Source organism: Lotus japonicus, chromosome 5, assembly GCF_012489685.1.
Source record: "Lotus japonicus ecotype B-129 chromosome 5, LjGifu_v1.2".
NCBI lineage: Eukaryota > Viridiplantae > Streptophyta > Magnoliopsida > Fabales > Fabaceae > Lotus > Lotus japonicus.
In genome coordinates this window covers 65,001,901-65,027,940 of record NC_080045.1, presented here as the reverse complement: position 1 = coordinate 65,027,940, position 26,040 = coordinate 65,001,901, and the positions used below count along the sequence as shown (strand labels likewise).

Genomic DNA, 26,040 nt, shown 5'->3' with positions numbered 1-26,040 from the left:
CTTTTAGCTGTGCCATGTGAAAAATGACACCCCCTAGAACTGATCGATAAGATGAAGTGAACAAAAGCTTGTTTAGTTTATGTCGATTCTGAAACAAAAGTGATTCATAATCATATACACCCAAAATAAGCACTTGTGCAATTGCCATAAGCACTTGATTACTATTTTGGTTTTATTTGCTTGTTTAATGCACATGTATCCTCCACTGAGTCAATCTTGTTCGAGCCGGATATGACTTTTATGAACGGCTAAGCTTTCTCTACTAAATATTTAACGTAACTACATTCAACAGAAACTCAAACTCAATATGTATGCTAAGCTAAAACAATCTCGTGCTGGTTGATTTACTTGCTTAGTGTTACTATTTTGGTGTTTAAAAACTGAGATTGATTCCGAAATTTAAAAGAGTGAGGTTGGAATTGTCTCTTCTTCCATATTTATTCAATTCCTATGAATTGGCATAGTGCTTAGTATTAGACAGGTAGTTGGTATTATAAAACGAGAAAAATTGCAAACGTCTCCTCAAAAAATTGACATCAGACAAGAGAATAGATTCAAACTCAATCTAAATTACATTCTTGCTTAGTTTTTCTTTGTTAATAACGAGTACATAGACATGTGGAATCACAAACAGTACTATCCAAAGGTTCTTAATTGTATAAATCAGATATATTACAGATTACATATACGAGTGCATTCGGATAATTTAATTAAGTGTTTATGGTAATTGCATAAGTGCTTTTTTGATAAGTTAAATTTAGAAACTTATTGAAAGAAATTGAAAATATATCATAGATTAGTATAAACTTTTATTCATAAGCTAAACATTTTATGGAAATAAAGTTCAAAACAACTTATAATTATGTTATAAACTATTTACATAAATTCTACCAAACACTTATATAAGCGTTTATATTATAAGCTTAAATAAGCTCTTCTAAATGGAAGATTGTTTGAAAAGTGTAAAATAACATATTGCTTAAAAAATGAATTAAATGGATATAAAAAACAGATGTATACATACAAATGTAATATCTCAAAGTTTCAACAGAAGTGCCATTCCATATTCCATTCATACAAACGTTACAAATAATTTTCGTACCAACAAATAATACTTTTGTCCGTGTAGTCAGTTACTTTGTCCATTATTACAGAGAATATCAACAGTAATTGCTATGGCTCCTATTGGTTGAGGCTGCAAGGAAGCAAACTTCCGATAAGAGAAGTTATAATAGTGCTGGAAGTTCCTATTTGGAAATTCAAGATTCTTGTTGCGTGGAGGAATCTAAACTATGTTAGAATTTCTGCTTTTTGTTTGTTACAAAGGTTGGAAATTCTGATATTAACTAGGAGAAAAATCGAATTGGTAGAGGTTTTCCTTCCTCTTATCAACTTATTCAGCTACGAAATGCTCAGCCAAGGATCTCTGTTGATGTCATCCGTGACATGCTTTACAATTTTTCTTTTTGTTATTGTAAGGGTCAAAGGCCGACATTCTTTACACATTGTTCTAAGGAGAAACAAATGTTAAATATTTAATACTGTTATAATTTTTCTGTAAAATAATGAGCAATATATTTTTTGTTTGTTGGCATAATGATCATTCAAACGCTTTCTTAAGTAGTTCTTATCCACTAGGAAAGTGATCACCATCATCAAAAAAGTCAAAACTGCAAGGGATATCATTTTATGAGCTAACTTGTCTTCCAATGGACAAGAAATATAGATGAAGTAGAGGCTAATGAAGTGTGGAAAGTCTCATTTTATGAGCTAATTTGGATTACCGAATTCTAATTGTCCACAAACATCTATCACTTCCCCCTAACGCAACTTCAAATCAGTATTCAATTGAATGGAAGGGTGAACATAACGATAAGAGAATGTTTAAATTTGGAAAATGTCATAGGTTATTTAGTGTAAAGGTTGAAATGAGTTTATGATTTCAGTGACAATGAAAACACACAATTAGGATAACTAGATTTTAGGATATAATAAACATTGCAACTTGTTCACTCAGAAGAAGGGAAAACAATAATTTCATTTCCATGTACATAAACTATAACAAATGAAAGAGTTTGACAAAACAAAATCGACTGCTTCCTTCCCAAACAGGCTGAGCATCAGAATTTGGGAGCATACCATACCATATAAATGTCTAACATAAAGCAGCGAAAAGTCGTGTGTCCTTTGGGTTCTTAGCCTTCACGGTGCAGTTAACTTTTGAAGGATAGGCTGCCAAAACATACAAAGTTACAAATTACTTAACCCATTACCTACATCCATAGATGTGACATCATTGACATTCAACAAAGATTGAAAGAAGTTACATTTATAGTAAAACAGAAAAGGAAAATAACACACTTAACACGATAAAATGCTTTCAACGAGTTCCATGCGATTCTTATTTCTTACTGTGACACAAAAATAAAATACAGGTATGCTTATTGTGTCAATTTACTTACAGGGCATGAAGGATACGCTTTTAGTCCCTGATGTAGTTCAGGGGGTGAAATTAAAAGCTTTGCAGGACGAAATTCAGCAGACAAACTCTGCCCTCTATTGTCTGTGTAACATATTAATTCACGATGTATAAGATGTTCAAATGCCTGCATATGCAAAGTAAAAAATAGTACCAAATAAGCTTGGAGTTGGTGACAAATCATAGGAAACATTCCATAAACACATCTAGCTTAAATAAATCATCAAAGCAGGTGCACACACCCTTAAGCAGACATTCCGTGCATAATAATCAGCAGTCTTGAAGGAATCATGTACACTTTTATACTCTGCAAAATATGGTAGCCACGTTCAGGAATATAATGTAATAAGAATGAGAAAAACATAACAAAAATTACCTTTCATTACAGCATTGAAGTTGCATAAACTTTGCTCTTTAACTTCCAATCTCTTCATGCAAACCAAAATATAAAGTTCTAAGATGGAGCAACCTGCTTGAAAGTTGCAAATATAACCAAACAGCCATCAACTTTTCCATCAAGAGCTTGGGTACCATACACATATTGAAGGAGGGGGTGTTAAAAATCAGGTGTAGAATGTGAATACATATAAAAGGTTATAGAAAAGTAGGAACTTCAATGCGAATAAAACCTCTAGTACAGAATTAAGAGCATATTAAGATTTGTGTGTGTGTGCTGACAGTCATTAGTATCTAAAATTGCCATACTTTTTAAACATTCTAGTTTGGGCTGCCTCTGGATACTTGAAAATGCAGTTTCAAAGTTTTCCGGTGACAAAAATCCTGTCTTCAAATCCATATGAGAGACTGCACAGAACCTGGAAAATCAATAAAATCGCTTGAGTCTTGGAGATTAATCAATTTCGTACAAACCTAACACAAGTGTGAAAAAATACTTACAGGAACCTCAGCAAATGTTTGACAGAGGAGTCAAGACTTAAATACTTATTGAAAGTGTCTTTGAACCTTCTGTCTTCTATAATATTCTGTAATTTGTCAAGGGTTTCCTTACCAGGAGCAGAAGTATTAAATTTTACCGATCAAGAAAATTCAGAAGTTTAAATTTCCCTACACAAACAACAGTTGTGATAAACATGAACAAGCTGTTGATGAAACCAGTTACTCAAAAATCACAAATACAGTGATGCGAAGAACTAAAGAGGTTAGTGAGAAACATGCAAAAATAAGTGAATCTTGTCAAACATGAAAAAATGTATGCATTATAAGTTAGCATTTAAATATTATGTCTTCAAGAATGCAGAACACAGAAGGCAAGCAAACTCCAAGTGGTTCGTGAAAATAATAAATTTTCACGTCTGGTCCTCCTACTCATCCTGAAGGTCTACTAATCAACTAGACACACATCACACTACGGATAAAAAGGATACTTGGACCTTTCTATTAAATTCAACAGCATAATCATGAGGAAAGCTTGAATCTATTGGTAAATTCAGCATGTGCACCAGTAATCTGCATAACAAGCAAATGAACAGTGTCTTTGAGATCATATTCAGCATAGTCATTCCTAAGGCAATTACAATTTATCTACCTTTGGGAGTCTTCTATTGAAGGTGGTAAAAATAACAGCTTTCTATGGGAAAAACGAGATCGCACTCTTTTCTCCAATAGCTGATCTGCATCCTGCGAGGTGGGTTATATCAATTTGTAAAATTTATCACATGATCTTCAAGAACCTAATGCAATGATAGATTAATTTCTTAAAATATAGAGCAGAAAAAAGTAGGAAAAATACAAATTCAATAATAGTAGTTTGTAAATAACAAAAGAAAATATCAATTTAAATAAAACCTTTTTTTTAATCAGTCATGTATAGACATTCAAACATGATAATATTCAAGACTACATGAAAGAGAAAGGAAATCACTGTAAAGCACAAACCAGCCGGCAACTAATGCCAATTACAACAGCTTGCGATGTTACTGACTGCATTGCGTCTAGCAAGCTATAAAGTAAACGCTGTTTACCCTGCATAGAATAAGGATTGAGATAGTAGTAAATTTAGGATTAAAGAAGTTAAACCAAAACTGTATAATAAAAAGAGTTCACACAGACCACAAGCAGGACTGTTTAATATAGCAAGAAGTCAATCACAACTACAATTATAAAAAAAAAGTTACACTAAGCTTTTGAGAAATGATAAAAGGGTAAAAGAAAATAGAGCTTTACCTGAGCAAATAGGTCAAATTCATCCAGAATAAAAATTATAGTTTTATGTGCTAATCCACATTCCCTGCAAAACAAAGATAATAAGTGCTTCATGACTTCAAACTATTTTCCTTGTTTAACCAAAGAGAACTTCACTCACTTGAGCATGGCTACCATAAATTGGGAGTTGTCATCAAATGATGCCTACAAAAGTCGCATATCAAGCTCAACAAAATAACTGCACTATAGTTGAAAATAGATCCTACAAATCATGTACAGGCAAGTATGTTACCGATTTTGAGAATAGTAATTGATGATCCATGCATAACTGCCTAGCTATTTCCTGCTCAATCATCATGTGCAACAACAAATTAAACACTATACAAGATGAGGCTCCTTTACAACTAAAATCAAACGGTTCAAAGTTCAAACAATCTATTTATTAAGATTCATAATTCTATAATACTCCTGACTTGCTCCCATCACCATCCAGTTCTTTTGTAGATTCACAAGAAGCCGTTGATTGTATACAAAACATGATGGAACCACCTATACAAAAATGGGGTAGCCGCCCCCAAACGGAAAAAAAAAACTTAAATAATAGATTTCAACTGCTGCATTTGCCCCCTTTCATTTTTACACTGCCTTCTCTAATTAACTAGGTTTACTTAATATGTGGCAAGTTCTCGCCCCTAAACTCATTTTTCTCAATTTCCATCCCTAACTAATGTCATCAAAATCATCAGTGGCAGCATGAGTCAACATGAAAATTTACACAAACAATTAAAAAGAGGCCATAACATCAAGTTAGCTGTTTCAATTGGGATGCCAACCTTGAATGCAGAGATGTCATCACAATGTAAAAACCCATTCAACCTAATCTGCAACAATCCATGGAAATATAACATCTCAAATTGATAACAAATCAATTAATTAATCAAATAATTAATCAATTAATAAATAAGTACCAGTGATAGAGATTCGGGATATTGTTGAAACAAATCTTGAATGACAAGCTCCAAAACCGCGAGTTTACCGGAGCCACGGGGACCGAGAAGCAGAATTGAATTGTTGCACGCCTCCGTGACGGAACTCGATATCATGAATTTGAGCTTGCTGTGTTCAACAAGCAGTATAAATTAAGTGATTTCAGTTCGATTTCAATTCAATTGCAGATTTGATTGGGAAATGAGAAAACTGCGAAGAAGAAGAAGATGAAGAGTACCTGTAGTTTCCTTCATCGGAAGAAGAATCGCTGAAGATGAATTTGGGATCGCAGATTCTGGAACGAAGAAGGTTGAGTGTCTTCATTTTGTGATCCTCTCCCTCCATTCTCGATTATTGGCGGGAACAACAGCATCAACAGAGCAGGGTACCTGTTTTATATTTAGAAGATCAAAGCCCAAAACCTATGGTGATCCATGGGCCTCAGTCAAGCCCAACTAGTGTAAAATTTTCACACAAAAATGGTCCTCCTTTCTTCCACATGATTTTGTCTCTGTTCAAGGATCCCGCTAAGTTGTGTTCGAACCTTCTTTTGTCGAAGATAGAGGTTTAGGTTGCATTAAGGTTAGGACTATAGTGAAGAAACGCAAAACCTCTTGTTTTTTTGTTACAAAAAACCACTTCTCGTAATTCTTTCTAGTTATTTAATTTAATTTAAACTTCAAGTTGTTTAGATTTAAGTTTTAAAGTATTGGGCCGGTTGGATAACTCAAGCATGTCCGGTCCATTACAAATCCATCCATTTCATAGCCAGGTTTCATCGTTGATGCCTCTTGACTCCTAGTTTTAGAGGGTTATGGAGTGTTATGATAGTGGGCCGACCAACTCATCGTTACGACACTGGAATCCTCGCGGGTATGAAACAACCCCAAATATATGGTAACATTAGATCCTAAAAAACTAGTGAAAAAATTAGGAACCAAACTTGTTTTGACCTTCACATATACAAATAAACAATTATTTAAAATGTGTTTTAAAGAATTTATTTGATATTTTTAGATGAATATTTAGTTATTTAGTTATGCTTCTAAAAGTAGTTATGACCTACTAATGCATTTTTCATTTCATTTCATTTTCCCAAAAATTAACTTTTGAAAGAGTGATTTTTATTTTCCTCTTTGATAACAAAAAAAGTGATTTATAAGCTCTTTTACATTGATATGATATCTATAAGTAACAAATAAAAAATTGATATCTATATAAAATGGATTATAGAAGTAAAATAAGTGAAAGTGTGCAACTCCAATAAAATATCAGGCAAAGCCAACCGTATCTAGCTAACAGGAGCCAACCGTTTGACGGCGTAGCGTGGCGGACTCCGGTATGGGATTGGTCACCACCACCGTTCATATGAACCTCATCGTTCCTCAATTCGGGCCGCTCCGAAACCACTCCACCTCCATTCGGGTCAGCACCTCCGCCCGGAACAGAAGGAGCAGTTTAGCTGGATTTGTTTGCTTCGCCGCCGCTGATGACGACGCCAGACAGAACCAGCAACCGTTGAGCACCACCGCAACTGGACCCGCCTCCGCCCTTGAAGAAAGACCTGCTACTGGTAACTTTCACCAAAACCCACCTCGTTAATTTCATACAGTTTCATTGTTTCCACTTCATATGCCTAGAAGAGTTATAGGAAATGAAACTTCACATGAGTTGATTATTGATTTTTTTCCTTTCTTTCATTAGAGACTAGATAGGTTTCAATGTTTCATTCAAGTAGTTTTTGTTTTTAATTGCTTGTCCTTTGATGTTTCCTTTATCATTAGAACTACTCTTTTTTTTTTTTGCCTCAAGGTAGCTTTTGGAGTTTACAATAACAGCTCCGCTACCCGCGAACGCGTTTGGATGCAAATCAAAGAGCACTTACTGGAGCTTATGTAGTGATTTTTCTAGTAGATAAGCTCCAATAAGGTCCCATTTGGGAAAACAACTTAATTAAGCGATTATTCATAAGTAATTTTTAAAAATTTATTGAAATAAATTGAAAATAAGTTATATATAAGCATAAGCTCATTTACATAAGCTATCTTGAGTAGCTTATGAAAATAAGCTCAAAACAGATATGACTAACATGTGGAAATATGGGATGCCTTCATTGATAGTTAGCATATCGATTTTGTTGATAAACTGCTATTCAACTTGAAACATCCTTGGGTGGTTTCTTTTGAAAAGTGTGTTAATGCAGGTGTTTTGAAATTATGCTAAAAAACATTTCTATCCTCCATATGTTGAATGATGATCATGATATGTTTCTACAAAAAGATATGGTTAAGATTCTGATATTTTTCTTATGCTACGAAATACAGATCTGCTTAATAGTACCACTGAAGAAACACTGGGAAATTTGGAGCAAGATGGTGAAAAAGGTGCTCTCTATGATTTTCTATATCCTAGTAAAGAGCTTCTTCCTGATGATAAAGAAATGAGCATATTTGATCATCTTGAAGAGCTGCGACAGAGAATATTTGTATCAGTTCTAGTAGTTGGAGCAAGCATTTTGGGATGCTTTGCATATTCCAAAGAACTGGTAAAGCTTCTTGAAGCTCCAGTTAAATCAGAGGGTGTAAAGTTTCTTCAGCTAGCTCCTGGCGAATTCTTCTTCACAACTTTAAAGGTAAGATTTCTTATATCTATTTCTAGTATGGTTACCTCTTCCTTCCCTATCTAGTGAGTTATCATCTTCTATTTCTTGGTAGGTATTTAATGTAAAATTAAACCACTGCTTCGCTGTTGGCTCTTGTTTAATCAGAAACATAAAAGCACCCTGAATTCTTATGTGTGTCTTGTAGTTCCAAATAAGGTTAATGGCATAGGATAATTGATATTTATGTTTGTTCTTGGGCGAACCATGGAAACTTTTGAGAGTGAATACGAGGTGGTTATTTATTTCTACTTGCATAACATCAATTGGTACGATCTTTGGCTGACGCATGGTGGAAAACATTCCTTCATGAAATCATTTGTCCCTGTGTATACTAAAATAAATTTCTGCCAGTTGTTTTCCTTTAATTATTTTGGGCTTTTTGGAAGTGGGGGTCAGTAATATTTGTGATCATTATAACCATCCTGCATACCCAGCTAAATTGAGACCAAAACTAGTATTGAACAAGATTAGAAGCCACCTTACTGGAACTAATATTTGATAGGTTACCATTGTTAGTTAGTTATAGTTTAGTTAGTTAGTTGTGGTAGTTTTAGACTTTTAGTTAGTTTGAGAGTTCGTTAGAGTGGGAGTGAGAGAGATGGAGGTTATCTTTTGGGATCATTTGTGATTGGACACCTGGGAGTGATCTGAATCTCTCGAATATTCAGGAGTTTTATTGGCTTTTCTTCAATAAAATGTTTTTTCTTTCTTCTAGTGTTTGTACTTATCAACATTTTTGTAATTTTGTACTGCAGGTGTCTGGATACTCTGGCATCCTATTGGGAAGTCCCATCATCCTCTACGAAATCATAGCCTTTGTGCTTCCAGGTCTAACAAAATCTGAAAGAAGGTTTCTAGGGCCGATTGTTTTAGGCTCATCGGTTCTTTTCTATGCCGGGATAGCCTTCTCCTACTTAGTTCTGACACCTGCAGCATTAAACTTTTTTGTTGATTACGCCGAAGGTGCTGTTGAATCATTGTGGTCCATAGATCAATACTTTGAGTTTGTTCTGGTGCTCATGTTCAGTACAGGCTTGTCTTTTCAGGTAATTTTTCTTCCTGGTTTATTCTTCCTTTGTTTATAAATATGTGAGGATTAGCACCTTCTAGTGGACACCAATACATGTCACTGAGATCATTGACCTAATATCATGTCCTCTGCTCCCAAAAGAAATGTAGATGATAAATATATGGAAAGGAGATATTATTATACTTATAAGTATGTCTATATATTCCAATATGCTTCTTTTGTTGGGAATTTAAATAAAAGCCATGCTAGTGCGTTTGATAACAAGTAGAAAAAAGCTCAAGATAGTTTTTGTTTACACACCATTTGTGATCAATCATTCTTTGGGATTACAGTTTTGTATATATGGCTGTCCTTCTAACTAGTGCTTCTGGAAACAAGAACTAGAAAAGCCATATTTTATATAGTATGAGTATCACACTGTGCTTAGCTGCAATGCTTGTTTCCTCCAAACTTTAGTTATAATGTAATCTAATGGAAGCCATATTGCAGGTACCTGTTATACAATTTCTATTAGGACAAGTTGGATTGGTGTCTGGAGACCAGATGCTATCAGTTTGGAGGTATGTGGTGGTTGGCGCAGTAGTGGCAGCTGCGATAGTTACACCATCCACCGATCCTCTCACTCAAGTTCTTCTAGCAGGACCCTTGTTAGGTCTTTACCTAGGGGGTGCATGGGCAGTCAAGCTTACAGGACGGTGACTTTAGTCCCACAATATGTGCTACAATGTTTCAGTTTGAACAGATGTTAATGTACATTCACACATATAATGTATATTTTACTAGTGCCAGAGCATTACACTTCCTATATTTTGATTTGTTTAGTCATATTATTCTGTCTCTTGTCATTCTTAAATTCCATTCTGTCTTGGTAATTGGAGGTGTGTATTGATTTAAAAATTCATCCGCACTGTTAGATTTGGTCCAGTTCTACGTTTTGTTACATAGTACTTCTTAGGCCATCCGCATAGTATTTTCCACTTTGGCTTCTAAATCAGCAGTACTAGAGCTACTTAGTTCAGACAAAAGCTGTCTCAGCGAGCTCCTCAAAGCATTGCATGCCTCCAAAAATTACATCTGATGTACCTTGAAGTGCTACTACCTCCACTTGTACAACATCAATAATGCTTTGGATTTTCTCATCGATCTGTTTACCAAGTTCCTCACAGAGGCAATATCCTATATTATTGAATTAATGTGTATAGTAATATTAAGAGACTTTTTAAAATATTTTCATAAACCAATGACTAAAATCACAATAGATTCAAGAAAGAAAAAAAAAACTTTGTAAAGGTCACTCTAATAGGTTAAAATTGGTAAATAACAATGATACAAATCATACCGATTCATACATTTATTGAGTGATTCAGTATTTATTTTATTATCTACCTACTGTTCGCACTAGCAAGGAATGTTGGTCCAAGTCTCTGGCTTGACGGGGGTTCTAAAGGCATGCTCTTCCGCCCTAAGCTGTATGGAAGTGAATTTTAAGAATTTGCGTTGCAATTTCGTGAGTAATACTCAATTTCGCCAACAATGAGGCTAGCTCTGTCAGCGTGCGGGGATACACGAAATCTTTCGGCAGTAGCCGCAGCGGCTTGGGGTTTTGCAAAAGCGGCAGTGGGTTGGGGATGGGCAGCAATTGCTTGGAATCATGAACAGGCGCGGGTAGCTTGTTCAGTTGTCTGCATTGAAGACTTCGATTGTTTCTTATCCAAACCCTCAACTAATTATTATCTTGTTTTCTTGTTACACTATTACACTCATTATTATGCATTGAATTCTTTTAGATCTGATGGTTCTAATTTATCAACATTGAAACCTTAATTTTGAACCGCAATTTCAGTTCTGTTTTACTATTGGAGTATTCAGCAGAAAGAATGGCATCCAAGGTAGCTAAAAGTTCAAATCCGATGTTGACCAGAAACAAAGGGATATATGTAAAATTACAATTCAAAATATATTTTCATAAATTCTGCATGGTCAAATATAAGTGCACTCATCACAGTCTAATTATTGGTTAATGTAATATTTTCCACTTTGGATTCTAAATCAGCAATACTAGAGCTACTTAGTTCAGACACAAGTTGTCTCAGCGAGCTCCTCAAAGCATTGCATGCCTCCAGAAATACATCTGATGTACCTTGAAGTGCTGCTACCTCCACTTGTACAACATCAATAGTGCTGTGGATTTTCTCTAGAGCTGCGTTTATGGAAGGAATCTCTTGCGGGGGATAGAGGCAAGCTCCAATCTCATCAATCTGTTTACCAAGTTCTTGACAAAGCTGCAACAGTTTTTCCAGTGAATTTACAAACTCGCTGTTGTCACTTGGTTTTTCTAGCTTAATCAGGCCTGTGATGGAGCGAATAAGTTCTTTTACGACCGAAAGAGTGTCGGACACAACTGCAATAGCTCTTTCAGCCACTTTCATCTCTTCAGGTGACAAGTCATTCCCTATATCATCATCACCTTCACTTGAATTATCATCATGTGGCTCAGACTCTGTTTCTGCACAACTCTCACCTACAGCTTTGTCACCTGAATCATCAGACGAACCTGGCTTCAACTCTTTCATCTCACGCAGGACGTCCTTTACTGAAACCGCAACCCGTGTCATTTCTCGCCCAATTGCCGTAATATTTGTTGAAGGAGTCTTTTTAAGGGCAGAACATGCTTCCCATACAGCACCAACCAGTTGTGGAACTGATAGTTTCTGGCTTTCACTACGGGTTCCTGTTGGTTTACGTTGAGAGAATGTAACATTGTCAATAACAGTTCAACAGAATCAGAGAAAAAATCTGACGAAGGGTCAGGAAGGACATAGGCAGAAAGTTGAAACATGATAATCTAGTGAACCTAATATATATAAAGGAACAACGACTTATTGAGCCAACCAAAGATGATATTAATAAATGACAAAGAAATTAAAATGACTTGCAATAGAGCAAAGGAACAGTGAATTAATGGGCATATCAAGGATGATAATATTAAATGTCAATGTAAACAAATAAATTTGCACTAGAGCTTAATGCGTTGTTATACTACATAATAGCAGTAATAGCTAAACACAATTTCAGAGAAGTTCATCCTACTACATACTTCACATGTAGCGCGTTGCATTTCAGGCCGCTATAGCAGCGGAAATCACAGAAGATTGCACACTTTTAGGCTATGATTCTAAAATGTGAGGAAAGTCCCCCTCAATTTTTCAACAGTCAGAGGAAAAAAAGGGTTTGAATAGGGAATAACACCCTTTGATCCTCTAATGTCAGTCTCATATCTGCCTCCATTCTCTGTTATTGTGGCGACCCTTTGTTATATGTGGCAACGTTCCGGCCACGAGCCCACGACACATTGTTTTTCTGGCAAAAGCAAACCCTTTGCCCTTCAGTCTTGCATTTTGCGACTGCTAATTCGTGACCTATTGCTCCCTGGTAACTCTTCAGTCATGATCTGGTGTTTTCCTACCAGGCCAGCAACATTAGATTTCTGGCAACCGATTCCACTGTTTTCCCTTTTGTTTCAATACCCCTCATGTTTCTCTTGTTATATATACCTGTCTTCTTTTTTTCATCCTAATATGTGTTTTAAGTACCTATTTAACTTTTCAGCATTTAAATGTGTACAGTATAAATTATTTATTCTGTATAAAAATTCCAGAGTAGCAGCAATCCTGCTATAGTATTTTTGAGGTTGGCCGCTAGGCATCGATATCCAGGATTGATACTGCTTGTTGAGAATGATATGGTTACTCACCTTAAAAGCAGTCAGATTGTGTTCTCATTGCATGGAGGCTGATAATTTAAGGCCTATTCATAAAAGCATGATGTGCTCATTCCATAACCAAAAAGTATCTACCTCTTCTATATAATAGTACCCAATGTCCAAGGTTTATATCAGATTTCTTTATGTATTTTGTAAACTACTCAAGTTCAATGCCATAACCATAACGCAATATTGTTGTATTGTTGTAAGTATTGTTGTACATCACAAGCAATACTGAGCTTCCGAGATAATTGAATCATAAGTCACAAAAGTTATCCTGGAAATCTTAACATTCTAAAATTCCAAAGGTTATATGATATCATAAGTTAGATTAGTTTTTTTTTGTTTGTATTTTATAAAGACCATTAAATAAGTTTTCACGTCAATAATCAAGGTTCAGAACACTATAAGTGTTTGAGTGTGTGAGAGAGAGAGAGAGGGAGAGAGAACTTACCATATAAAGAGACAGTTTCCTTCATCATCCTGAAGCTGGAATCAACAACTTGCTTCACAGACACATGAATACAGGAAGACAAGGTGGGTCCTGCCCCTACTGTACAGCCATGGGAAAGCAAAAGGAAACCTTGAAGAGTGTTGAAGTATGATGCCATACTTTCCTCAACTGCTTTGGACTCTGGCATGTCTCCAGTCCAAATCATTCCAACTGCAGAAAAGCAAGTAGATATATTTCATTAAATAAGATCATGCTCTACATACACAAGCAACTCAAATGAAAAAACCTGATGGTCTACTAACGGTGCACTTCTGATTCTGAATACAAACAACAAGAAATATTAAACGCAATTTCTCAATCTACCAGTCTAAATGATTTTATTAATAGAATCATCCTCCCATATAACAACAACTGTTCAGCAATCAGCACACACAATTATTTAGTCCAATGCCAACTTAAGCTATACTTGGATATCTCATGATCGATCGAATGACATGAATTCAAATTGAGCCAATTCAAACAACGAAACCTATTTATATGCCATTCCATCAATCCAAACATATCCTTAATGTTTTAGAGGGATAACTACTAGTAATTATTGGTAGGTGTTTGATCTATATTGAAGACATCGGCATAGTTTTACGTTGGCTACCGTAGACTTAACACAACCCTCCCCATTTACTCGGGCTTGGGACCGGCTAAATAAGCATAGTCAAAGTTTATAAAGTTTTGGGTGGATTCGGCTCCAGTCACCACGACGACAGACAAGTCAAAGTATCGCTTACAGAGATACTTACAAATACAACCCTCACCTCGGCAGCGAAACTAAGGAAACCCAGAAGACAAAAAAACACATTATTATTTTTTCTATTTTCTAAATTAAAGGATAGTTAGTGAATGAACCTGTGGTAGCCTGTTTAGAGACTTGATCAGCCATCTTAATGACATCTTCCCAGCTCACTTTTTCAAAAGCAGAAGATGCAGTTTGATCCAAAACCTAGGAATGAAGGAAGGCACAGTTGAGTTCATGTAGCAATAACAATATATTAGGGTGAAACTGAAGAATATATATATATATATATATATATACACACACACATATACATACCTGAAGGGTGTCATGGATTGTGGTGAGGTGGGAACCGAGGATTAGGTTAAGGTGCTCTTTCTCTGCTCTTACGCCGCCCATCTTCTTCACTTCACTCTCTGCTACGCTGCCTGGGACTGGAGTATATGCAGCAAACCTTTTTTCCCGTATATTTAATTTATAAATTTATTTAGAAAAAAGATTTATTTTTATTTTTTATATGTTTTTTTTTTTCAAATTCTCATCTCAAGTTTATTTTCAAACTTTTTGGGCTTGCCTTTCCTCTGTAACCCAAAAAAAAACTTTTGGGGCTCTATTTGTGAATTATCATGTAAATTTAAAACTGATGTAAACGACAATATTTTTTTTTGAAAAGGTAAACCACAATATTTAAGATTAGAAGCAATTTGCAGCAGTAAAAAAGTTTTAATTGTGAGGCACTGTTACTTGTCACTGTAATTTTACACCAAAATAGAATATATTTTATGATTTGATGTAAATCAATTTGATATTTCTGTAAATTTTACACTGAAAGTGCTGAAATTTTTAATCAATAATAGAAAAATAGTATTATGCGACTTTTTTCATTAGGCACTAGTATGACTTAGACACGCTTTTTTTTTTTCAAAGTAAGTCATTGAAGATTTTGAAATTACAAACGTATATTGCTTCTCAAACTTGTTTGGGAACAATGTCTGTTTGTTTTGGCGTTAGAGCCAACGCAAACGTGATTTCACATATCTCAATGTATCAACAGAGAAGCTGAAATTTGACACATTAAGTTTAATGTGGATAAAAGAAAAGGATTTTAACACGTTGACTTCAACATGGATGAATTCACGTTAAGTTTAACGGAAATCTAAACGCACACATACTAAATTAAAACCTGCTCAATTATGAGACTTGCAGGTTGCAATGTTGTGGGAGACTAAATGTTAGGAGGTTGAGTGGAGTCGACAAGATTAAATAATTGTTACAGAATAGATCAAACAATTGGGGGATATTTAAAGATAAATGAGTTACCTCTACACTTTATGCATAAGGGGAAATTATGGTGAACTCATGTATGTGACCCCATATAGTGACAATAGGCTTTGTTTGTTGTTAAGATATTGAAATACAATATAGTTTATACGTAAATCACACACAAAGACGTGACTGCTTGTGAACTCATCTAATGCTTTTATTTCAGATGAAACAAAAATACATGAACATTGCAAAACTTTGACAGAAAATGAATTGAGAAAAAATCTCGATTCTATTATAATTTTCCTGGGATGAAAACTTTTTCCTCCTTAATGTAACTGCAGTTTGATCTTTTTCTGCAACCAAAGGTTGAATCTTCACCAATGTCAATTAAACAAGCTGAGAAACCTTCAAGGATTCTACTCCATTTGCTCATACTAATCTATCTTCTTCTGCAAAACTTCCCTGTAATACCCATTCTCGCGCCTTACTTGCCTGCAATCTCAGACATTCAAGAAATTAGTACATTTCAGTTAGCAGTACTAGTACATGTTCAAAACTGTTGTTAAGAACATTGCATGGATTAAAATGCTAGTTTTCTTTTACTGTTTCCTCTAGCTTATTTAACTAATATTTTAAGTTCAATTTTTTTTAGTTTGATAGTAGCTCTTGATCAGAGAAGATATAACATTTTGTGAAAGTAATGCTTTTGGCCTTAGACTGCCAAAAGTATAGCCACAAAGACATGGACGTGGAGACAAACCTGTTTTTCCCAGTTTGTAAAACTTGTTATGAGGGATAGCATAACTGTTTGACAGAATGCACCAATCATTATCCCAATCCATAGGCCTTTTCCTCTCAACTGTACCCAGAAACCCAATGTAGCAGCAATTGGAATTCCAAAACCATAATAGGCTCCAAGATTCACATAGGCTCCTATGTGCTGCCACCCACATCCTCTAGCAATACCTATAAATATAATGAACAAGTATGACATTGCATGCCACAACACACCCTTCAGGGCTGTTAGATTAATGTTTTGTAAAACAGTTTTTAGTTTTTAGAATGAAAGAAAAAAACATGTTTGAGATATACTGTTTTCAAAAACTATCCTTAAAAACAGTTCTTAAATTCAGTTTTTAAAACTAAAACTCAAAACATCTCAAATATGTTTTCAATTTTTTATTTTAGCTTTCAAGTCGCATGTCTTTCAACTTCCCAAAACATCTTTTTCAAACAGATTTTTTTCCTCAGAAAACTGATAAGAGAAAAGAAAAGGCCAACCTGAAAGGGTACCATGCAAGCTGTCCAGTATAACAGATAGACTTAAGAGAGGAACCATATCTGTGACATAATCCACAATGTCCTGCTCATTGCTAAATACATAACCTAAAACACGGCGGCACGCAAAAAGGATTGAGCTCACCAGAAGAGCCTCAGAAGCTGCAAGAGTCATGGCAGCTGAAACAGACACTCGCGCTGCTTGTGGCCTTCCAGCTCCTAATGCATTTGAAACTCTAGTGCTGAATAACTCACCCAAAAGAGAAACCAATTAGAAAGGAATAGATTTACTATTATAGTAAAGGAAAATGTACATGCACAAATTGATGGGGTTATAACTTAGGTGAATCGAAACCTTGCTGCTGAGCCAATTGCTTCCGGTATTGTATAGATTGTTGTGGTGATTGATAAACTGATCAGGACATTCAAGCAATAAATTAGCATCACTCTATGATGGAAAACAATATGTAACCATGAGTATCACTTTCAATACAATTTTTGAAACACAAGGTCAAACATGATTAAAAAACTAAGAAAAGTTGTACCATATGGATAATACAGAAGTTTCTAGCTCTGGATTTGGTAGAAGACCAGAAAGCAAGGTAAGAAGCTCAAATGACCACCACTCAAGGCTGCAATGATCAAATAAGTAAGAAACAGATCATGGTTAAAAATTAATGGGGAACTAAAAACACAATATACAAGATCAGATTCAATAAAACATAATTTATGGATCAGTTTTTCTTTTCTCACTATAACTAATTCTGCCTTCATAACCAATTGTAGAAGGATTTCCAAACATGCACTCAAATGTAAGAGGAAGGAACTCACCATATCATTCCAGCTGAAGGAATAGCGTAGAGGAAGAATTCTCCTATCCCATGGAAGATCTCCATTGAAATAGGAAACCGAGTCTTTTCACATTCAGCAGAAAATTTCATATATAATCCAAGTAAAATCACATTCAGCCAATATGAAGTACCAATTGACAATGCTGCTCCTAAGTTTCCTAATCCAGATTTGAAAACTAGTAGCCAACAAAAAGCTACATGGAAGCAAAGAGTAACCAAAGCACTTATGACAAGAGGACCTGTCAAACTTTGCATCAGAAAGTACCGAACCAGGGCCTGAAGTGTTCCATAAGCAAAAAGAGCAGGAATCATGCACAGAGCAAATTTTCCAGCTTCTTGTGAAATCAAAGGGTCTTGGCCAAGTAAAGTGAGTATCTTCTCCAAGTAAATCCATAAAAGAGACAGAGGAAGACAAGCTAAATTAAGAGAGACTATAGCAGTGTAAATTTGTACACCAAATTTTCGATATTGTTGCGCTCCATATGCTTGTCCACATTGAGTTTCTAGGGCGCATGACATTCCAAACTGTTTCACATGTATAAAATATAAAGTGCAATCAATTCTAAGTTCCAACTGATAAAGTACAAAGTGTCCTAGCATGAATCCATGCCAATTGAAAAAGTAATAGTAGAATCTAAACTAATAGCGTGGATCAGTTTCTCTTTTCTCAAAATCAATAATGACATCCAGAATTAAACTACTCATAGAAGTTTTTCTTTTTAATCGATTTTTGTTTTAAAATCAATTGTAGATAGATTTTCGAATGAGCAGTAAGCAAATATTTGATCGAAAGGGATGCAATGTAATATAATGGCATGAAGCCATTAGAATTTAGATGTCTGTGGTCTAGATAGTTTAAAATTAGATGGAGTAGAATGTATGACAATGAGTTACATATTGTAAAATGGATTTCATTTCATTCCATCTGATACCTCACATTTTTCCTTTTTTTGGTGAAATGGGATAGTACAAGTTTTTTTCTTTAATTTAATCATTAAAACATCCAACCATGAAACAATGATTCATTTCATTTCATTTAACTCCACTGACCTCATTTCCATATGATTCCCTTTCATTCCATAACTTGATGGATATCTAAACATAGTATAAATTCTACCTCTACTCAAAGAACATGGACATCAACAAAAAGATAACCTATCTGACTATGCAAAACATTCCCAATCCTTTTTCTCTCTCTTTTTTTAAATGTAACCTTCCTGCTTTATAAGTGTATGTTCAAATTTCCATTAAACTCAACATGGGTACACGTTTGAGTTAACGTGACAAATTTTCACTTCTCTGTTAATGTGTTGGGATGTGTGTTTTTCGTTTACATTGTCAAATAGGCACTAAGCAGTAAGCAATACTGATTGGACGTAGCGCAATTGTAGCTCTTAAATCATGTGAAGTGCCTAATATTGTACATGTTTGGAATTGTGGCGGAACACAATCTATAACACCGCAACTCTAGAAGCTACACTTTGTAGTTTATCCCATCGCAGAACCAAACACGCTATGAGAGATAATTAATCACAAGACATAGGAAGAGAATACTTACAAGAAAACTGAAGCCAGAGACAGCACAGAGAGATATAGCAATCGCAGTGCTAGAGAGAGCAAGTTTACCTAAGTGACCAACCATCATCATTGAAATAATTTGTAGAAAATACTGTGACAAAGTCACAAAAATCATAGGCCCCGCTAGATAACCAAGACTTTTCACCTCTTGAACAAGGACACCCCATGTTATGCTTGATGAGAGACCCTCTCTTTCTTTCTCCAATAGACCCTTTTCCATATCCTCTCTCTCGATGGTTACAAAAGCCAGAGCCTCGGCGTTTGGTACACTTTTTAGGTTGTTATTTGAATAAATAGCGGCACTTGCACTTCCATGTGATGGTGTTTTCTTGAAGATGATCTTATAGAAAGAATACTATTAATTCGTATCATGCGATCTTTGTTTATTTGAAGAATGTCGTTCTGTCACTCTCTTTTCAGGAAAAGTGCTACAACTAACCCTCAACACGAGATTATAAAAAAATGGAGAAAGATGCACATATAATAAGTAATACACTTTTATTCTAACATCCATGATCCATCCCTTAGTAGATGTGTCTCATGGTCCGAGCACGGTAGGGCAGACAAAAGAGTTTTTCCCATTTACATAAATCGACACATGATTGACCTATTTTAGGGATGAAGTTTTGATTCAAAAATAATAAGTGATATCATATAATAGACAAATAAAAATACAAAATAATGTAAAAAAATCAAGATTATTTTCTTATACATAAAATAATGTCTATCTCTAATGTGTTCCTTTGTAGCCGTTTGCACTGCTCACGCAACTGCGAATTCTAGCTCCATGGCTTTTTTTCAGAAATTGAATATTTTATTTATTTATGTCTAAAACAATTGAATAATTTATTTATTACTCTATAAAGGTTTTGGAAAACATCATCACATCAAACTTGTTAGGGTGTGTTTGTATTTTTATCGGTGGACATTTTAAGATAAATCGAATGTGTTTTCTTATCATTCCATGTGAATGTGCTGACTAAATTAAACGTAAATACAAGCGCAAACTTAAATGTTAACCAATTGATCCAGGCTAGCAGACATTTTCAGCTTCTAATGCATGTTTTTTTTTTATAAGCAGCTTCTAGTGTATGTGATGTGACAATGATGCTTGGCTTTTAGCAAGAGCAAAAGTTGCAATCAACGAGCGTGACCTGCTTAACCTTTTGTCCAAATCGATCACTGGTTTTTGTATGGTTTTAATTTTCTCTCAACATGGACGTGTCTGAATTGGACTAAGTTCAAGACTTATAATTCATTTTTTTCGCAATTACAAATGGTAAATAATTTTTTTTTTGAAATGTGCAAATGGTAAAGATGTCACCACTTATCTGGGTTATTACTTATTAGCAAGTAGGTGTCTCTTTAACATTAGTTCATAGAATAGAATGGCACAATTTTAGTTAAAGATTAATACTGGAACTGTCAAGGATAAGCAATGAAATTACCATAAATCTATGATACATGTCAAACTTTAGTTCCACACTTCAAATAATGGGAATAAGTTCCTACTCCTCATTTTGTGCAGAATTGTCACCCTCATCACAAAAATTGGCCTTCAAAAATTGCCTTTTATATCAATCTACTGTCTGCTGAAAATTGATCATCACGTAACCTCTTTCTAGCCTTCATTGCCTGCATTAGCAAGACCAAAAACATTTGAAGGGCATTCATTTTTATTAAGAATAACAAAAATATTAACCACAAGATTAATTGGTATATGTTATTATTGCCCTTTTAACTTCATGAAATTTGAAGTTTGGAGTAATTTTTCAGAATAAAAGGGTGAAGAGCTTATATACCTGTTGTTCCCAGTTTATGCAACATGTTATGATAGAAAGGAGAACAGATTGAACAAGAGCACCAACTTGAATACCAATCCAAAGTCCTTTTCCTCCCACTTTTATCCAAAATGCCAATGCAGCTGCAACTGGAATCCCACATAGGTAAAAGGCCCCTAAATTAACATAAACCCCAAGGTGTTGCCATCCACAACCTCTAGCAATCCCTGAACCAAAAGAATAGTAAAATAAACTGAGAAAAGGCTTGTCTTCTATATAAGATTTATAGAATGTTTAGATCAGCTTGTTTTTCCTCAGAATCAATTTTGACAGCCAAAAACTACTCACAAAAGCTTCACTCCAGAATTAATTCTGGCTTTTGAATCAATTTTAGAAAAGAAATCCTAACATTAACTTAGTCAAGCATAGACAATGGAGACATGTACCTGCGAGGACACCTTGTACGCTGTCAAGAATGACAGATAAACAAACCAGAGGTGCCATGACAGTGACATAATCAACAACTTCCTTTTCATTGCTGAAGATGTAACCGAAAACGTGGCGGCAGGCGAAGAGCGATGCGCTCACTATGCTCGTCTCTATGGCTGCAAGAGACATTGCAGCCAACATGGCTACGCGGGCAGCATATGGATTCCCAGCTCCTAATTCATTTGAAACTCTTGTGCTGCATAATCAAATAGGAGTAAGGATAATTAGTTTAGATATATAGTGAGTGCATGTATGGCAGAATCAATTCTGGAGAGAAGCTTCTGTGAGTAGGAGCTAGAATTGATTCTGAGGAAAAATAAGTTAATCCAAACATATTATGACATGTAGTATGAAAAAGTATCTTAATGTAACCTTGCTGCAGCACCAATTCCAAAGGGTATTGTATAGAGAGTTGCAATGGTATTGAGACTGTACATGAGAATGATAGAGTTAGTAAAATCACATTAGTACACAAAATCTCAAAAGAGAAGATTGCAGTCTAAGTGCATGTTTGGAAATTCTTCTAGAACCAGAATCGACTCTGGAGCCAAAGTCAATTTCAGGGAGAAGTTTGTGTGGGTGGCTTATGAATTTCATAATTGAATCTTAGGAAAGAAATATTATACAAACATGCTTTAAAAGGGGGCTCGAAAATCATATGTTAGTTTCAAAAAGAAAAAAGTGATGAACATACCAAACTGATAGAACTGAAGTTTCAAGTTGTGGATTTGGTAACAGACCAGACAGCAAGACAAGCAGTTCATATGACCACCATTCAAGGCTAAAGTCATCAACATGAAAAGGAAACATGTTATAGAGTTATTAAGGAAAAAACAATACAATTCTTGAAAAAGCATCAATATTAGCAATTTGAATTTAAGTTGAAGGGAAAGATAATAAATTACCAAATCATGACTGCAGAAGGTACAGCAAAACGAAAGAACTCCCCGATTCCTCGGAACATCTCCATAGAAATCGAAGCACGGGTTTTCGCACACGCAGAAGAGTATCTCATGTACAATCCAAGAAAAATCACATTTAACCAGATCGAGATGCTCATTGCTATTGCTCCACCAATATTATTCAGCTCAGTCTTGAAAACCAAGGCCCAACATAGTGGAACATGGATAACAAGAGTGACACAAGAGCTTAAAAGCATGGGAAGAATCAAGCTTTGTATTTGGAAATACCGAACTAGTGGCTGCAGAATTGCATATGCAAAAAGTGCTGGAACAAGCCAGATTGTGAATCTCCCTGCTTCATGTGCAATTAGAGGGTCCTGGCCTACGAAAACTAGAATATTTTCTATGTTGATCCAAATGAAAGACAATGGAATGCAAACAATTATGAGGGAGAATATGGCAGTGTAGGTTTGCATTCCAATTCTGTGATATTGTTGAGCTCCATAAGCTTGTCCACAGATAGTTTCAAGTCCACTAGCCATTCCCATCTGTTAGTATGTGCAAATCATCAATGCACTGAGTAATTGGTACAAGAAAATTTTGGTAATTTTGAACAAGCTAACATGGTAGAAATTATTGATAAAGATGATAAACTAACATGGTAGAAACCATTAATATTTCTATTGTTGTATTTGCTTATAGAGTTCATTTTAATACTGATATGATGACAGTTGTAAAGGTTGAAGTGCTTTTTGAATTATAAAATACAAAATGACTGTGAAGTTATTTAGATTTTAATAGAGAATTGTTTGCAAAAATATGAAAATCATTTAGTATTTCCATAATATAAAAGTTTACAGAGAACAATTGTGATGTATTTTATCTTCCTTCTAGAAATTGAAACGATAGTGAAGCTTGGGGGTGAAAATAGATTAGGTTAGACTTTGTACAACTCAAGCTTGATCGTCATTTTAATTTTACAACTCAAACCTAACATGTGGCCTGTTACACGCCAAATTTTTAGATATGTCCTAGCCTTTTAGACGGTCCGGCCAACAGACAAATATGTCATTTTACATTGCATTTACATTTATTTATATTATTAGTAAAAATGATATTATGTTAGCCTATATATCAAGCCAATCATGTTTTTAAATCCTAAACCTAACCTTTATAGTTAATTGGACTTTTTAAAAGTCTAAGTTTGACCTTTATAATAAACCAGTCAGGTCTTTGATGGGTCGGGCCGCGACCCCTAACAGGTCGATTGGCCATACTTCCACCCCTTAAGCTTAATTAGGGCTAATATTGCTTTACTATCTTTTTTTGGTTTCTCAATATATCTCCACAGTAGGTAGTCATACGACTAATCCTTCGAAGCTCTGAGATCACATTAAGTGTGTAGATCTCTCCCAATAAATGTTTCTCCACAAGCGATAGTATACGGGGAAATCCCAACCAACTTGCTTATTTCAAAGATGAAGGTATACAGCTAGATTCCTGCCTAATTTTTATTTTTTTTTGAATTCGATTCCTGCCTAATTAACTTACTCCATTAGTTTCAAACAAAAAACTTACTCCATTCATATTTTTTCATTGCTACCTTAGAAAACAGAAATACAAATAAACTATCCCAAATAGCTAATTGTATGAAACCGTTCAGGAAAATGTGAAGAATGTGAAATGAATCAGCATTCATGAATGAGATCCAAGATCCAACCATTAAGGAAATGGACCCCATAAACCCTAAATAAACAACAAAAAGATAAAAAGCACAGAGAAAATTGAAAAAGTTGTTCTTCACTCAAGGACAAAATGTGAAGAACTTTCAAAATGACTGTATGAGTAGGAAGGATACCAAATTACCAACTCCTATATTCTAATTGTTTTTTTAACAAAATGTCATTATTCCACACACACATAAAAATGTATCTATCTTTGTGACTGTTGTTGAGTTGTTCTATTGTATCTCTCTCATCCTTTATTTAGGGTGGAACATGTCTAGTAAGTAGTAACATTTTTCATCTCTAGTTTTCCAAAATACAATCAATCTGACGAATAAAACATAAGAATGCCAAGCTCATTTTCTAATAACAACAAATACAAAATAAATAAGAGAGTAACGGAGACATGGTCAATCAAACAAGAGAAAATCACTTATGAGTATTGAAAAACTTTGAATGAGATTGTGGGTCCGGGGCCAGAGCATTAAACCAGAAGTCAATCATAATGTTACTTTACATATCACTCATAAACACAGCGCAATCAAAATCAAACACATAATCTTCCGAAAGGAAATGATTCATACTTATCGACCAAGCCATATTAGTTTTGAATGCAATTATTGAAAAGAAGAAGTCAAAGAGGCAAACAGGGGTAGTGTGAGTAGTGAACTTACAAGAAAACTGAAACCCGTGACACCAGTAAAGGAGATGGCTAAGGAGGCGCTAGAGAGATAGAGCTCACCAAGATGACCAACAATCATGGTTGAAACAACCTGCAACAAATACTGGGATGAAATCACCGCCACCATAGGCCCTGCTATGTGGCAAATCCTCTTCATTTCTTGACCGTAAATTTCCCATGTTACTTTGCTCTGCTGTTCATGCTCTGTTTTCTCATCCCTCTGTTTTGCTAGAAGACCTTCTTCCATGCTTTCTCTTCTATGTCCTTTCACAAACCCACAGACAGAGTCTGATATATGATATGAATGGGTCAGTATGAAAGTTTTGGCCCTCTCCTCTTTGGTACCTTATATATGATATATGATATTATAAGAGTTATAGAAATTCTTAATTGATTAGAAAATCATTATTTCTCTATCACGTTACGTTCCACACTTCTTTTTCTCTTTGTTGTAGAAATATAAATATAAGAGTTGCAATTGTGTTTTGTTTGGCTTTCTTTAAGTCAATATTCAACAATTATTTATGGTTTACACTCGATACTGAATGAGCGACTGGATGCAATCCGGGTCCACTTGACAAAAACATTGGAAAATATGTCTAGTTTAAATATTGAGGTTCATGAACAACGCTGTTCTTTACGGTTTGATGATTTGTCGGATTCTCCCTAATATACAATTACTTATAGTGGTGCAATTTTATAAATGTGCTTTGACCGATCATAGACACATCTTTTTTACAAAAAAAAGGCATTAAAATTTTGTTATATGTTAAATTTTAAAAAAAAATGTAATGACTTGCTATGATCGAGTGGTGTATATTAGGGAGACTCAATTTGTTGGTAAGTATTTATTTATTAATTTTTTATTAATGTTTCTTTTAGCATGACGGGCTAACCTATGAGGAAATCAACACAATAACTATCATAATCGAAAACATTGCAGGAGGAAGCGCGATAATTCTTGTTCGGAATCATGAAACGGTTTCCCTATGTGGTTAATTGCGAGAGGAAGTTGTTGTTTCACCTCCCTTTGTTTTCTTTGAATATGGATCTAAGTAGACCATGACAACCCCTAAAAAGAGCAACAAAGATATGAATACTAAAATAAAAAATAGAAGAGTCGTTATGATAGAAGGAAGGTTTTACGTAGGAATTAGCAAT

The 26,040-nt window shown here is 35.0% G+C and overlaps 5 protein-coding genes across 6 annotated transcripts; 1 reads left to right on the top strand and 4 right to left on the bottom strand.

The window, feature by feature from the left end:
- Positions 1-1,965: 1,965 nt before the first annotated feature.
- On the bottom strand, positions 1,966-6,009 carry LOC130717058 (origin of replication complex subunit 4). 2 transcript variants are annotated; one of them, XM_057567161.1, is made up of 15 exons: positions 5,868-6,009; positions 5,611-5,758; positions 5,476-5,523; positions 4,935-4,985; positions 4,803-4,846; positions 4,664-4,727; positions 4,376-4,462; positions 4,026-4,117; positions 3,865-3,946; positions 3,377-3,462; positions 3,185-3,294; positions 2,856-2,951; positions 2,722-2,786; positions 2,463-2,606; positions 1,966-2,232 (listed from the first exon to the last, which is right to left on the bottom strand). In XM_057567161.1, exons 1-15 carry the CDS (start codon positions 5,972-5,974, stop codon positions 2,203-2,205), a joined length of 1,254 nt encoding a protein of 417 aa, XP_057423144.1. In that variant the 5' UTR covers positions 5,975-6,009; the 3' UTR covers positions 1,966-2,202. The 2 variants fall into 2 exon arrangements, with proteins under 2 accessions (XP_057423144.1, XP_057423145.1); XM_057567162.1 differs by having other exon boundaries at positions 2,856-2,948.
- Positions 6,010-6,856: 847 nt separating this feature from the next.
- Positions 6,857-10,146, top strand: LOC130717060 (sec-independent protein translocase protein TATC, chloroplastic). Its single transcript, XM_057567164.1, has 4 exons — positions 6,857-7,202; positions 7,954-8,261; positions 9,047-9,337; positions 9,811-10,146. Exons 1-4 carry the CDS (start codon positions 6,971-6,973, stop codon positions 10,018-10,020), a joined length of 1,041 nt encoding a protein of 346 aa, XP_057423147.1. The 5' UTR covers positions 6,857-6,970; the 3' UTR covers positions 10,021-10,146.
- Positions 10,147-11,255: 1,109 nt separating this feature from the next.
- On the bottom strand, positions 11,256-14,784 carry LOC130717059 (uncharacterized). Its single transcript, XM_057567163.1, has 4 exons — positions 14,647-14,784; positions 14,442-14,535; positions 13,539-13,748; positions 11,256-12,052 (listed from the first exon to the last, which is right to left on the bottom strand). Exons 1-4 carry the CDS (start codon positions 14,725-14,727, stop codon positions 11,328-11,330), a joined length of 1,110 nt encoding a protein of 369 aa, XP_057423146.1. The 5' UTR covers positions 14,728-14,784; the 3' UTR covers positions 11,256-11,327.
- Positions 14,785-15,610: 826 nt separating this feature from the next.
- Positions 15,611-19,773, bottom strand: LOC130718539 (protein DETOXIFICATION 14-like). The gene is made up of 7 exons (XM_057569140.1): positions 19,282-19,773; positions 17,704-18,248; positions 17,418-17,504; positions 17,228-17,284; positions 16,876-17,114; positions 16,355-16,560; positions 15,611-16,086 (listed from the first exon to the last, which is right to left on the bottom strand). The coding sequence occupies exons 1-7, from the start codon at positions 19,519-19,521 to the stop codon at positions 16,024-16,026; spliced, it is 1,437 nt and encodes a 478-aa protein (XP_057425123.1). The 5' UTR covers positions 19,522-19,773; the 3' UTR covers positions 15,611-16,023.
- Positions 19,774-20,680: 907 nt separating this feature from the next.
- Positions 20,681-25,218, bottom strand: LOC130720359 (protein DETOXIFICATION 12-like). The gene is made up of 7 exons (XM_057570984.1): positions 24,872-25,218; positions 22,477-23,021; positions 22,266-22,352; positions 21,944-22,000; positions 21,529-21,767; positions 21,104-21,309; positions 20,681-20,936 (listed from the first exon to the last, which is right to left on the bottom strand). The coding sequence occupies exons 1-7, from the start codon at positions 25,124-25,126 to the stop codon at positions 20,874-20,876; spliced, it is 1,452 nt and encodes a 483-aa protein (XP_057426967.1). The 5' UTR covers positions 25,127-25,218; the 3' UTR covers positions 20,681-20,873.
- Positions 25,219-26,040: the final 822 nt, after the last annotated feature.

Coding starts and splice junctions, on each gene's coding strand:
- LOC130717060 (XM_057567164.1), top strand. CDS start 6,971: ATGGGATTGGTCACCACCACCGTTCATATGAACCTCATCGTTCCTCAA. Junction 7,203..7,953: donor TGAAGAAAGACCTGCTACTG/GTAACTTTCACC, acceptor TACGAAATACAG/ATCTGCTTAATAGTACCACT. Junction 8,262..9,046: donor TCTTCTTCACAACTTTAAAG/GTAAGATTTCTT, acceptor TTTGTACTGCAG/GTGTCTGGATACTCTGGCAT.
- LOC130718539 (XM_057569140.1), bottom strand. CDS start 19,521: ATGGAAAAGGGTCTATTGGAGAAAGAAAGAGAGGGTCTCTCATCAAGC. Junction 17,115..17,227: donor GCAATTGGCTCAGCAGCAAG/GTTTCGATTCAC, acceptor TGAGTTATTCAG/CACTAGAGTTTCAAATGCAT. Junction 16,087..16,354: donor TTACAAACTGGGAAAAACAG/GTTTGTCTCCAC, acceptor CTGAGATTGCAG/GCAAGTAAGGCGCGAGAATG.
- LOC130717059 (XM_057567163.1), bottom strand. CDS start 14,727: ATGGGCGGCGTAAGAGCAGAGAAAGAGCACCTTAACCTAATCCTCGGT. Junction 14,536..14,646: donor CAATCCATGACACCCTTCAG/GTATGTATATGT, acceptor CTTCATTCCTAG/GTTTTGGATCAAACTGCATC. Junction 12,053..13,538: donor GGAAACTGTCTCTTTATATG/GTAAGTTCTCTC, acceptor GTAAACCAACAG/GAACCCGTAGTGAAAGCCAG.
- LOC130720359 (XM_057570984.1), bottom strand. CDS start 25,126: ATGGAAGAAGGTCTTCTAGCAAAACAGAGGGATGAGAAAACAGAGCAT. Junction 22,001..22,265: donor ACTTCAGTTCTATCAGTTTG/GTATGTTCATCA, acceptor TCTCATGTACAG/TCTCAATACCATTGCAACTC. Junction 20,937..21,103: donor GCATAAACTGGGAACAACAG/GTATATAAGCTC, acceptor TTGCTAATGCAG/GCAATGAAGGCTAGAAAGAG.
- LOC130717058 (XM_057567161.1), bottom strand. CDS start 5,974: ATGGAGGGAGAGGATCACAAAATGAAGACACTCAACCTTCTTCGTTCC. Junction 4,118..4,375: donor TTGGCATTAGTTGCCGGCTG/GTTTGTGCTTTA, acceptor CCCACCTCGCAG/GATGCAGATCAGCTATTGGA. Junction 2,607..2,721: donor CACGGAATGTCTGCTTAAGG/GTGTGTGCACCT, acceptor TTGCATATGCAG/GCATTTGAACATCTTATACA.